Raw genomic sequence first — 13241 nt, 5'->3', positions numbered from 1 at the left:
TCCCTCCCTAAGTGTGGAGGATTCGGGGCATTTGTAGACCAGCTCCCAGCAGCATTCCTGGGTAAAATGGCTTCAGTGGGTGTCACTGGGGGGTCCAAGATGAAAGGGAAGCTTCTGGTCACAGAGATGAAGGCACCAGCAAGTGCAAGTCTTTTGGAGCACACTGAAAATTTGGGTGAGCCCTGACAGTATCTCCAACTACTCCCGCTAAAATGCTCACTAGAAATATCAGAGAACTGTGGGCTCTGAGCCTCTTAGGAAGCTGAACGGTGATTTGGCCTGACCCTGGCTGGGCCCACAGCACTACTCGATTGAGCAGCTTATGCACTGGAACAAGCTGGTTCCTTCATCACCGTTGCCCTCAACAACTGTTAAAGTCCTGAGGATAGAAAACGAGTTTGAAAATCTCTGTATCCCCAATGCCAGCCTAACGCCTAGAGCATAGCTGGCAAACAGTAAATGCTCAAAGAAGGAACCAGGGAAGAAAAGCAGGAAGCCAGAGTCTTGGATTGGAATTGCTGTCGTCAAAAAATGTGCTAGTAAAAATGTTAGCATTTTTCTTTATAAAAAAAAATCTTGGCATGCATTTTTAAAAATTATGAAATATTCCCAGCATACAAATGAGTAGAGACAACCATGTACACTATCACAAGAATAAACAGATGTTAACATTTTGCAATATTTACTTCAGGTTTATCTTTCTTTGTAACAGAAATAAAACATTACAGATACACTTCAAGACCCATCCAATCCTTCTTTCTTCCTCCCTCCCCAAAGGTAACTATTATTCAGACTAGATTTCATTATTTCCGTGCATATTTTGTACTTTTAATCACATGTATATATACTACTGTTTAAAGACTTTTAAATCTTTTCATGAATGGTTCACATTATATGCTTTTCCTCAATCAACATTATATTGAGGGGATTCATCCATGTGGATACATGAGTACACGTTTGAAGGCGCTACTATGTTCCGTTGCATGAATACGCCACAGTTTATCCGTTCCTCTGCATAGGGATAGTTAGGCTGTTTCCACTTTTGGGCTGTTGGAAACTGCGCTCCAGCCAACATTTTGTATATATCTCCTTGCACAATCTAGAGGCAGAATTGAGGGTCACAGGCATGTGTTTCTTCAATCTTTTTAGATCTTACAGAATTGCTCTCCAAGTGGCTGTATTTCCCTTTGACTATTATTTATAACTTCCAACTCTCTGGTGAAATTCTCCAACTTTCTATTTTCTTGAACATAGTGATTATAATTATTTTTAAAATCCCAGTCTGGTATTCCATTATCTGGACCACTTAGGTGTATTTTTGTTGTCATTCGTTTTCCTCTTGTTTATCATCAGCCCTAATTTTAGCATGCATGTAATTTTCACTAGATTCCAGACATGTGGATAAAAAATTATAGAGGCTATGAATAATGTTATCTTTCCTCAAAGGGATGGGTTTTTTTTTCCTGAAAGGCAAATGGAATACTAGATCACTTAATCCTGTCAAGGCTTGATGTTTTAGCTATCTATTATTACATAAGAAACAACCCCAAAAACTGAAAAATAATATTTTATTAATGAATCTGCAATTTAGGTAGAGCTTAGTAGGAATCATTCTTTTCCTCTTTACTCAACTTCATCTGGGTCAGCTCAGCTGGAGGCTGGAGGGTCCACTTTCTTTTTTTTTTGAAAAGTCCACTTTCAAGATGGTCATTCACAGCCAGGCTTGGTGGCTCATGCCTGTAATCCCAACACTTTGGGAGGCCGAGGCCAGCAGATCACAAGGTCAAGAGATTGGGTCCATCCCGGTCAACATGGTGAAACCCTGTCTCTACTACAAATATAAAAATTAGCTGGGCATGGTGGCACACACCTGTAGTACCAGCTACTCAGGAGGCTGAGGCAGGAGAATAGCTTGAATCCGGGAGGCAGAGGTTGCAGTGAGCCAAGATTGCGCCACTGCACTCCAGCCTAGCGACAGAGCAAGACTCCATCTCAAAAAAAAAAAAAAAAAAAAAAGATGGTTGCTCACATGACTGGCCAGTTGGCACTGGCTGTCAGCTAGGAACTCAACAAGCGCTATGGACTAGAGGCCTCAGTTCCTTCCCGCAAGCTGATGATTGGGCTTCCTCATAGTATGGTGGCTGAGTTTCAGGAGCAAGCATCCCAAGAGAATGCAGTGGATATCCATGGCATCTTTACTTACTCCTGCCATACTCTACTGAGGCAATCACAAAGGGATACCCAGGTTCTAGAGAAAGAAATATAGACTCATCTCTTGATGAGGCAATGGCAAGATTCTGGAAGCACATGTAAGATGGGAGTTATATTATTGTGGCCATCTTTGGAAAACAGTTTGCTATTGCTAGATTTGGGCTTTCTCAGGGCTGATTTATTTCAGTTTTGCCCTATTTCCAAGACACTGACCTTACTCCTACAATGTGATCCTTACTATTGAGCACGGTCTTTTAGGGATCTCAACTGAAAGCCTACGGTGTTTACCAATTCCCTCCATCTTGGCAGGGCTTAAAGCTCGTTCTCTCTTTTCCCAGTTCTGCAGTTTTTGCTCACTCTCTTTCTCCAGTAGTACTGCTACAGCCACCGTGAAATCTCTGCTCTGCTCTTCAGCCTCCCTGGTGTCGTTTTCTTCTGGGCTTCCTGAAGCAATTGAAGAATTGGTCAATCATTTGAGGGTAATTTGTATGCAGAGTTTGGCTTATTTATCTGCAATTTGTTCTTCTCTGGGATTCTGTCCCTCAAGTCCTATAGGGTCCAGCCCTACTGGTTCCAGTGGGTGTTCTCTACAGGTGCAGAGACGAGAGACTGTAGAAATAAAGACACAAGACACCGAGATAAAGAGGAAAAAACAAATTTGGGCCCAGGGGTCCACTGCCACCTAGTACGTGGAGTCCGGTAGTGGCCCCGAATGCCTGTACACTATGACTTTTATTAGGTACAAAACAGGGGAGCAGGGCAAGTAGGGTGAATCTTCAAACAGATCACGTGTCTAAGGAACAAGGGGCCCAGGGCTTTCAAGTATCCAAACAAGGGGGCAGCGAGATGCATCAGCACTTTATGTTATGCTTGCCAAGTAAGAACAAAGGCTTCAAGATTTATGCTACTTCTTTTTGTCTTCAAAACAGGAACCAGGTGCAGAAGTAGGGAGTGAAAGCAGACACAGACTGTGGCCAATACAGCACAGCACCACATAGAGACAATTAAACCCCTGGGTAGCTCAGGTTGGGCTGATTGATATCAGTCTTTCCACAAGAGCCCGGGGGAGTGGTGTGTTCTCCAGCTCACCCAAGGACAGGAGATGTTCCCTTCCAAGGTCTGCTGAGTAACGGGTGCTTCCCCAAGCACTGGCGCTACGGCAGAGATTTCAGATGCCCTCCAGCAACCTTACGAGGGTGTGACAGAGGGCTTGGTTTCGGCATTCAAGAGGTTGTCTCTGCTGATTACCACCAGTCGATGTTCGACAGGTATTAATGCTTTTGCCTCATGGCCACAGTCATAGTGTCCCCTATCAGTCCCTGACCACAGCAACCTGAAGTTCCTAAATAATTATGCATAAAGTACAAGCGGACTTTACTCAAGGCTTAATATTCAGTAAGACTAATATCTAATCACTCTTGATACTTAATATTCAATAAGACTAATATCTAATCACTCATGATACTTATTCCTAAATAGACTCTTCTTTCTATATTCTATTTATTAGACAGGAACTGGCTGAGACTTCAGTCTCCTGCTTTGGCACTTATGAGACTTTCCTCCCACAAAGTCACAAAGATTGGCAGTAATTAACTCTTACCTGCGTCTTCTCCACATTGTAAGATGTCCACTTTCTGCTTGGACTCTGCTTCTGGGTCACAAATTGGAAAATACTCTCAAGGAGAAACCCTGGAGGAATGTGGCACGCACCTCACATGCTTCCCTTCCCTCAAGCATCAAGCCCCTGTAGTCTGCCTGTCTAGTCGCTCTCCCATGTCTTAAACTACAGTTTTGTAAATTTTGCTCAGCATTTACAGTTGTTTTTCTCTGGAGAGCTGGACCAATGCAAGTCCCTCAGTCAAGACCAGAATAAGGAGTCTTTCCCTTCTTTGCTCATTTGATTTTCCACAGAGTCAGATTGCCTAGCACCAAAACAACAACAAAAATAATCTGTGATCATTTTCGTTAGAATTCAGAAAGAAGGCCGGGCGCGGTGGCTCACACCTGTAATCCCAGCACTTTGGGAGGCTGAGGCAGGCAGATCACCTGAGGTCTGGAGTTTGAGACCAGCCTAGCCAGTATGGTGAAACCCCATCACTACTAAAAACACAAAAATGAGCCAGCCGTGGTGGTGTGCGCCTGTAATCCTAGCTACTTGAGAGGCTGAGGCAGGAGAATCCCTTGAATCCGGAAGGCAGAGGTCGCAGTGAGCCGAGACCATGCCACTGCACTCCAGCCTGGGTGACAGAGCAAGACTCTGTCTTTTTTTTATTATTCAGCCACCAATACAGATAGGTTTTGTGTCCCCACCCAAATTTCATCTTGATTTGTAATCTCCATAATCCCCACATTTCAAGGAAGGGACCAGGTGGAGGTAATTGGATCATGGAGGCAGTTTCTCCCATGATGCTCTTGTCATAGTGAGTGAGCTCTCACAAGATCTGATGGTTTCATAAGGGGCTCTTCCCACTTTACTCAACACTTCTCCTTCCTGCCACTTTGTAAAGAAGATATCTTGCGTCCCCTTTCACCTTCCACCATGATTGTTAGTTAGCCATGTTGAACTGTGAGTCAATTAAATCTCTTTCCTTTTTAAATTACCCAGTCTTGGGTAGTTCTTTATAGCAGTATGAAAACAGGCTTACACAGCCACCCTATGAGTGTATTGTTTATATTTATTCAACCAAAGTTCTTGAATCTTCCAGGTCATTTTCTCATTTGTGAACAATGAAAATGTTATATTTTATTTAATTCTTAGATATATTTTTTCTCTGTAGGATTAATTAGTACCTCCCAGGGGGAAAAAGTCAATTTATATTTGGTGATGAAATATACTTTTGCACCAGGCGCAGTGGCTCAAGCCTGTAATCCCAGCACACTGAGAAGAGAGCATAAGACTGTAGGACACCCACCCCCCACCCAGAGGCAGAGCCTCGGTAGCTATTCCAGGAATCCTGCCTTGATTCCCCAAGAAAGGCACCCAGCTCCTGTCATCTGCCAAGATCACAGAACCATAGGAGGCATGTTTTTCTCTTGCAGCCTGGCCATTTACTACCTGAACTCAGTTTCCAAAAGCCTTTCCCAAGCTAATGCCCAGCTGAGGAAGAAAATCCAAGCGGTGAGTCTGTTGGGAGTTTCATCCCGGAGGGTAAAAAGAGATCATGTTTTTGGTTTTTGCTAATTTGCTCTGTGATCGCAGCTGTGTTATCTAAATGACTTTCTTCTAAACCAAATCCCAAATATCTGTATTATAGGAAGTAGACTTGTGAGATTCAATAGCATGCATTTATATTATTGAGGCTATTTGGTGATGTGTGACAATATGACTTAAATTTCAAGGGGTTGCTAAAGAACAGAAGAAATTCAGTGAGTTCAACCAATGCTCATACAGAAAAAGCCAGTACCCACAATAATTCCTAAAGATTAAAGTGAATATTTAAATACTAAAGGAAATATTGTTGTCAAAATGACAATATTATTTCTTGTGCTAATAACTATTTCTTGTGCTCCTTAGCTGAAAAGATCTCCTGAATTCCCTTCACACGTGAAGCCTCTCTCAACATCCCAGCTGACACCCTACTTCTGACTGCTCTCTCCACACACACACACACACACACACACACCACACACACACACAGACACACACCCTAAAGGTCAGACCCTAACTCTCCCTAACCCCTGTTCTTGCTTTCTCTGTACTTCTTCTGGAATGAATCTCATCTGTCTTGCTGCTGGTCCCCACCATCCACACCTTCTTCTGTTAATCTCCCTGGGCTCCTGCCCAGGTATAGAAAACCATTGAAATAGAGGATTGAGAGGGTTGCTGTCCTCTGGCTACATGATTCTTCAATGGTTGTGTGAATCTGTGAGCCTCAGGCTGCCCTCTCAATCAATTGTGAGGACCAGTCACAGGCAATTTAAGGTAGTCACCAAGAACTGAAAACAGGCTGGGTGCAGTAGCTCATACCTGTAATCTCAGCACTTTGGGAGGCCAAGGCCAGTGGATCACCTGAAGTCAGGAGTTCAAGACCAGCCAGGCCAACATGGTGAAACCCTGTCTATACTAAAAATACAAAAATTAGCCAGGTGTGGTGGTGAGCACCTGGAATCCCAGCTACTTGAGAGCCTGCGGGCAGGAGAATCACTTGAACCCAGGAGGCAGAGGTTGCAATGAGCCAAGATCGTGCCATTATACTCCAGCCTGGGTAACAAAGTGAGACTCCATCTAAAAAAAAAAAAAAAGTTCACTCAGCACCTCTGAGCCTCAAACACCCATTTCCTTGGCCAGGACCAACAGTTCATTATTTCCTGCAGCTCCATGAAGTTGAGAAGAGCCACAAGTCTGTCAAAGGCAAAGCCACAGCCAGAGATTCAGGGGACACACTGAAAAGCAGCTCCAAAAATGCCACCCAGCTCCAACTCACCAAGGAAGGTAAGCGCTTTGTCATGATGATTATGTTTTACAAGGCCACATGGAAAGGTGTAAAGAGCCTATGAAACAGTGTGAAATTAGACTGTTCTGGGATTGAAATCAGAATCCTAACAATGATTAGCTTATGAAATTGGACAGGTGAATATCAGGGTCAATCATAGCAGCTGCTTCATGGGATGGTGAAGCTGAGATGAAATCATGCAAAAGTGCCTACCAGAATTCCTGGCACAGAGAATGAGCCAATGAATACCAGCTGGCAGCGGTGCTGTCATGCACCCCTTAATACCATTTGGATCAACCATGGACTGCATATAAAACGGTGGTCCCATAAGATCATAATGGAACTGAAAAATTCCTATTGCCAAGTGACGTAGCTGTCAACATCATAGCAAAACACATTACTCATGTCTGTGGTGAGCTGGTATAAACAAGCCTACTGAGCTGCCAGTTTTAGAAAAGTCTAGCACATAAAATTATGTATGACACAGAATACTTGACGATGATAGTGTTACTGGCTTATATGTTTACTATACTATACTTTTTACTATTATTTTAGAGTGGATTCCTTCTACTTATATAAAAAAGAGTTAACTGTAGAACGGGCTCAGGCAGGTCCTTCAGGAGGTATTCCAGAAGAAGGCACTGCTATCATAGGAGATGACAGCTCCATGTGTGCTATTGCCCCTGAAGACTTTCCAGTGGGACGAGATGTGGAGGTGGAAGACCGTGATAATGAGGGTCCCAACCCTTTGTAGACCTAGGCTAATGTGTGTGTTGTGTCTTAGTTTTTAACAAGAAACATTTAAAAAGTAAAAAGAAAAAAAATCCTTAATTTGGCCAGGCGCGATGGCTCACGCCTGTAATCCCAGCACCTTTGGAGGCCAAAGTGGGCGGATCATGAGGTCAGGAGTTTGAGACCAGCCTAACCAACATAGTGAAACCTCGTCTCTACCAAAAATATAAAAATTAGCTGGGCATGGTGGCACATGCCTGTAATCCCAGCTACTTAGGAGGCTAAGGCAGGAGAATCGCTTAAACCCTGAAGGCAGAGGTTGTGGTGAGCCAAGATTGCACTACTGCACTCAAGCCTGGGCAACAGAGTGAGACTCTGTCTCAAAAAAAAAAAAAAAAAAAAACCTTAATTTAAAAATAGAAAAAGCTTATCAAATAAGGATATAAGGAAAAAATATTCTTGTACAGGTGGTCAATGTATTTGTGTTTTAAGTCAACTGTTATTATAAAAGAGACAAAATGTTTTTTAAAATTTAAGTTTATAAAGTAGGCCAGGTGCTGTGGCTCACTTCTATAATCCCAGCACTTTGGGATTATAGAAGGCAGGCAAATCACGAAGGAGGTTGAGACCATCCTGGTTAACACGGTGAAACCTGTTATCTTCTAACAATACAAAAACTTAGCCGGGTGTGGTGCACGCACCTGTAGTCTCAGCTACTCGGGAGGCTGAGGCAGGATGATCGCTTGAACCCAGGAGGTGGAGGTTTCAGTGAGCCAAGATAGCACCACTGCACTCCAGCCTGGGTGACAGAGTGAGACTCCGTCTCGGGGAAAAAAAAAGGTTATAAAGTAAAAAAGTTACAATAAGCCAAGGTTTTTATCTATTATTGAAGAAAGAATATTTATTCTCACTCTGTCACCAGGCTGGAGTACAGTGGCATGGTCTCAGCTCACTGCAACTTCCGCCTCCTGGGTTCAAGAGATTCTCTTGCCTCAGCCTCCCAAGTAGCTGGGATTATAAGCATGTGCCACCACACCTGGCTAATTTTTTGTATTTTTAGTAGCGACGGGGTTTCACCATGTTGGCCAGGCTGGTCCCGAACTCCTAACCTCATGATCCATCCACCTCAGCCTCCCAAAGTGGTGGGATTACAGGCGTGAGCCACCATACCTGGCCTAGAAAAAGTTGTTATTGAGTGTAGCCTAAGTGCACAATGTTTATAAAGTCTACAGTAGTGACAGTAGTGTCCTAGGCTTTCACATTCACTCATCACTCACCCACTGACTCACCCGGAGCAACTTCCAGTCCTGCAAGCTCTATTCATGGTCAGTGCCCTAGACAGGTTTACCATTTGTCATCTTTCACATACTGTACCTTTGCTATGTTTAGATACACGAATGTTTACCATTATGTTCCAACTGACTACAGTATTTGGTACAGTAAGTTTTGTGCAGGTTTATAGCCTAGGAGCGATAGGCTAAATCATATAGCCTAGCTGTATAGGAGGCCATGCCATCTAGGTTTGGGTAAGTACATTCGATGATGGTCACACAACGACAAAATCACCTAATGACACATTTCTCAGAATGTATCCGTGTCCTTAAGCAATGAGTGCTATAGTCTATATTCTCTGAAAAGAGAAGCACTGGAATATCTGGGATGAAAGAGTGAGAAAAGTCCGCATAAAAAGTTCCCAAAAAAGTGTCCTGGGGCTACTGCTCCTCAGCCTTTTGGCTAAGATCAAGTGAAAGTGTCCTGGGCTTCAAAGGGGAGTGATCATAGGCCACCTCAAACTGTCACTGAAGTGAGGAAAGGTCAAGTTGAAAGAGACCATCTCTGAGGTGATCCCATTTTCCAAAGATCATCTCTGTTTTAAAATTAAACAGCGTCAGCATGCAGACACTTTACACTTGGATGTGAGAAGTGAATGAGATGCATAAGAAATGACTGACAGTTTAAGAATTTGAAGATTTTGTTTTTGTTTTTGAGATGGAGTCTCACTCTGTTGTCCAGGCTGGAGTGCAGTGGTGAGATCTCAGCTCACTGCAACCTCCGCCTCCCAGGTTCAAGCAATTCTGTTCAGTCTTCCAAATAGCTGGGATTACAGGCACCTGCCACCATGCCTGGCTAATTTTTGGATTTTTAGTAGAGATGGGATTTCACCATGTTGGCCAGGCTGGTCTCGAATTCCTGACCTCAAATGATCTGCCTCAAACAGCCTCCCAAAGTGCTGGGATTATAGGCATGAGCCACTGCACCCAGCCTGAACTTTTTTTTTTTTTTTTTTTGAGACAGAGTCTTGCTCTGTCATCCAGGCTGGAATGCAGTGGTGCAGTCTCAGCTCATTGCAACCTCTGCATCCCAGGCTCAAGCGATTCTCCTGCCTCAGCCTCCCAAGTAGCTGAGACTACAGGCACCCACCATCAAGCTCAGCTATTTTTTGAATTTTTAGTAGAGACAAGGTATCAGCATATTGGCCAGGCTGATCTCGAACTCCTGACCTTGTGATCTGACCTCCTCAGCTTCCCAAAGTGATGGGATTACAGGCGTGAGCCACCGTGCCCAGCCCTGAATGTTTTTTTAATACAAGCATTCCAATTCCTTAGTAATTGAAATTTTATTTATTTTTATTATTATTTTTAAGTATTAGCTGTAACAAAATGATACTAGCTGCTGCGACAAAGAGGCACAAAATGGCTAGCGGCTCAGACACAATAAAAGTTCACTTCTTGGCGGGGCACAGTGGTTCACACATGTAATTCCAGTACTTTAGGAGGCCAAGGTGGGTGGATCGCGAGGTCAGGAGATCGTCCTGGCCAACATAGTGAAAATGAAAACCCTTCTCTACTAAAAATCCAAAAATTAGCTGGGTGTGGTGGTGCATGCCTGTAATCCCAGCTACTCAGGAAGTTGAGGCAGGAGAAGAATCAGGGAGTCGAAGGTTGCAGTGAGCCAAGATTGCACCACGGCACTCCAGTCTGGGCAACAGAGACTCCTTCTCAAAAATAAAATAAAATAAAATAAAATAATAAAAGTTCACTTCTCACTCAACACAAAGTCCAAGTTGGGTGTTTTCACCTGACAGCCATGAGTGCTATCATGGGGACCCTGGCTCCTTCCATCTTGGGGCTCAGCCTGTATCAAGCTAATGCAAGGGGAAAAGCCTAGGGAACATGTGAATGTGGTCCCATCACAGCCTGAAACTCCAGCACAGGCCACAATTATCCACAAGGGAACCAAAGCCATTTCCGTGTCCCAGAAGAAGCGGGACTGGGTTTGGTAAGGAGCAGTCATTGTCCCTAACTTGGAGTTAGGGGAGGGGAAGGAAACAATGAAGGACTGGAAAGTAGATCTGATTGCAAACAATTCCCACGGCCCCTTCCCGTCCATCATCACATTCGACCCTGGCAGTCAGCCTGTGAGGCTGCTGTTATTCCTGTCCCAATTTTATACTCTCGAAAACCCGGGATCAGAGTCTAGCCTAAGGCCAGGGTTCAAAATCAAGTTCTCCAGCCAGCAGACCATACTCCTCCAACAGATGTGTTTATGCAAAAGCCAGGCCAAGGTGACCCCAAGACAGCTGAGCGCAATCCGACACCTCTCGCATCACCAAACAGGACTAAAACCTACACATACCGCAGGGCGGCTCTGGAAAGCTTCAACTCAACCTGTATCAAATCTCCCACTTCCTCTTTCTTGTCTTGGTTCGTTTTCCAGAGACCAGTCCTCCCTCTGCCAGCCAAAGCCAGGCCATGGACAAGAAGGCGCAGGGCCCTGGGACCTCCAATTCTGCCAGGGGGACCCTGTTGCCTGTCTCTGGACACCTTCCTATATCTCGGCCTCCTGGAGTCAGAACAGATTCTGGCCACCCCCCATCTCAGACTCATCTGTGGAGGTCAGCCTCTGGGAAGAGTGCTCAGAGACCTCCCCACTGATGGCTGGGACTCCTGGGAGCTGACCCTCGAGTTCCCCAGTTTCACACACACCAAACCAAGGTTCTCTCCCTTCCTTCCTCTCACATACACTCTCTCTCTCCTCTCTTGGAATGTGAGAACTTTGATTCCTTCAGGCCCTTGTCAGCTACCAAAGGAGGAAGACAATTCTGAACTCCACGCTCACAGTGGTCGACCTTGACTCCAGACTTTGGGAGTTGGGGAAGGGCCATGACCACCCTCGTAGACTTTTTCCATGGGACACGGTTAGGGACACAGGTTTCTGCCAGCTCCCTTAACTGGGAGGGGGATGCAGAAGGGCCTACGTTTCTCAATCCAGAGAAAGTGAGCTGGGCACAGAGGCCAACTTGGGTGAATCGCTTGAGCCCAGGAGTTCAAAACCAGACTAAGCAACATGGTGAAACCCCATCCCTACAAAAAATACAAAAATATTAGCTAGGTGTGGTGCCACACACCCCGGAGTCCCAGCTACTCAGGAGGCTTGAGGCAAAAGGATCACTTTTTGGATTTTTAGTAGAGATGGGATTTCACCATGTTGGCCAGGCTGGTCTCGAATTCCTGACCTCAAATGATCTGCCTCAAACAGATCAAACACTTGGATGTGAGAGGAGGCAGAGGTTGCAGTTAGCTAAGATCATGTCACTGCACTCCAGCCTAGGCAACAGAGTGAGACCCTGTCTCAACAACAACAACAAGAAATCTGGCCAAGCATGATGGCTCACACCTGTAATCCCAACAATTTAAGAGGCTGAAGTGGGAGGCCAGGGGTTTAAGATGAGCCTGGGCAAGATAGCAAGACCCTTGTCTCTACAATTAAATAAACAAACAAACAAATAAAATGTCCAAGAAGTGAATGAAAATAAAGGTAAATGGACCAAAGACCAGTCATGGTGAGTGGGGAGTGGTGGGAAGATTGGCGATACCCCAGTACCCAGCCCGAGGGAAGCTTACACCATGGAGCACAAAACAGGGACTGCAGCCGCCTAGCAGTGAATCACAGGAGCAAGTGAGCCGCCCAGTGCCTCTTATCTCAAAAGAAAACTTCCCCAGGGCAGAAAAATATTTTTCACGCACCAAATTTTAAAAAGAATTCAATAACTAGATTATTGTACAAGGGACCTTGAAGATGGTTTCTTTGAAGAGTTTTACAAAAGGTACAATGCAGAGCGTTGTCTCTTGGGATTCTATGTTCACTTAGTGTCATATCATGGTTCTATGCAGAATATTTCTTAGGGGGAAGAAGCCGGGGGCCAGACCATTAAGAAGCCCTTGATGGCAAGGGCAGAGCCTTGGCAGGGTGGGAGTCACAGTCCAGGACTCTGCAACAGCCCAGCTATCTTGCACACAGCTCCTTCCCTTCCTCCACTCTGTGCTTCCAGACCCAGGTGAGCAGTGTGGCCTTGGGATCAAGGGACTCTCTCACCCCATGTCTCTGAGTGTACCATACCAGCTGTTACAGCCACCACCCAACCAGGTCTCCAGGGGTTCTCAGGAGAATCTCCCACACCCAGAAAGTCGGGCAAAACCCTGGTAGAGTTGGAGATTTTTATAGCCATTTCATAAGTTGTACAATTAAAATAATTTCTAACTTCCTCCCAAATCCTTTCCCTTCTCGACCCAGCACCAAAACTTCACACATATACAAACTGCAATGGAATAATAGGGATATGTGACCAGGAGAAACAGGATAAATTATTTTACACCAATCTGTCTCCTGGCAAGGTTAAAGAGACATGTTGCAATGCCCAGTTTCCATGGAACCCAGGTCCAATCCCCAAATCCAAAACCACCTGTGTCATATGCCTTCCCCCAAGCTAACCTCCCTGAGACCTCAGTACAGGGATCCTGGCACTCAGGACCAGAAGGCCCAAAGATGGCCACCACACCAACAGCTGGCCTTCTGTGTCAGAAT

At 44.8% G+C, this 13241-nt stretch overlaps 1 protein-coding gene across 1 annotated transcript in view; it reads left to right on the top strand.

The window, feature by feature from the left end:
- Positions 1–11311, top strand: part of TMC2 (transmembrane channel like 2) — a 63684-nt gene extending 52373 nt beyond the window's left edge. The window contains exons 16-18 of the mRNA XM_012455314.2: positions 5251–5329; positions 6526–6643; positions 11094–11311. Coding sequence (XP_012310737.2) covers positions 5251–5329; positions 6526–6643; positions 11094–11311 — 415 coding nt within the window. The remainder of the gene's footprint in view (positions 1–5250; positions 5330–6525; positions 6644–11093) is intronic.
- The last annotated feature ends 1930 nt before the right edge of the window (positions 11312–13241 follow it).

This window comes from Aotus nancymaae, unplaced genomic scaffold, assembly GCF_030222135.1.
Source record: "Aotus nancymaae isolate 86718 unplaced genomic scaffold, 86718_ANA_hifiasm-v0.15.2.pri h1tg000029l, whole genome shotgun sequence".
In the NCBI taxonomy this organism is placed as follows: domain Eukaryota; kingdom Metazoa; phylum Chordata; class Mammalia; order Primates; family Aotidae; genus Aotus; species Aotus nancymaae.
This window is presented reverse-complemented; position numbering and strand designations above follow the sequence as displayed.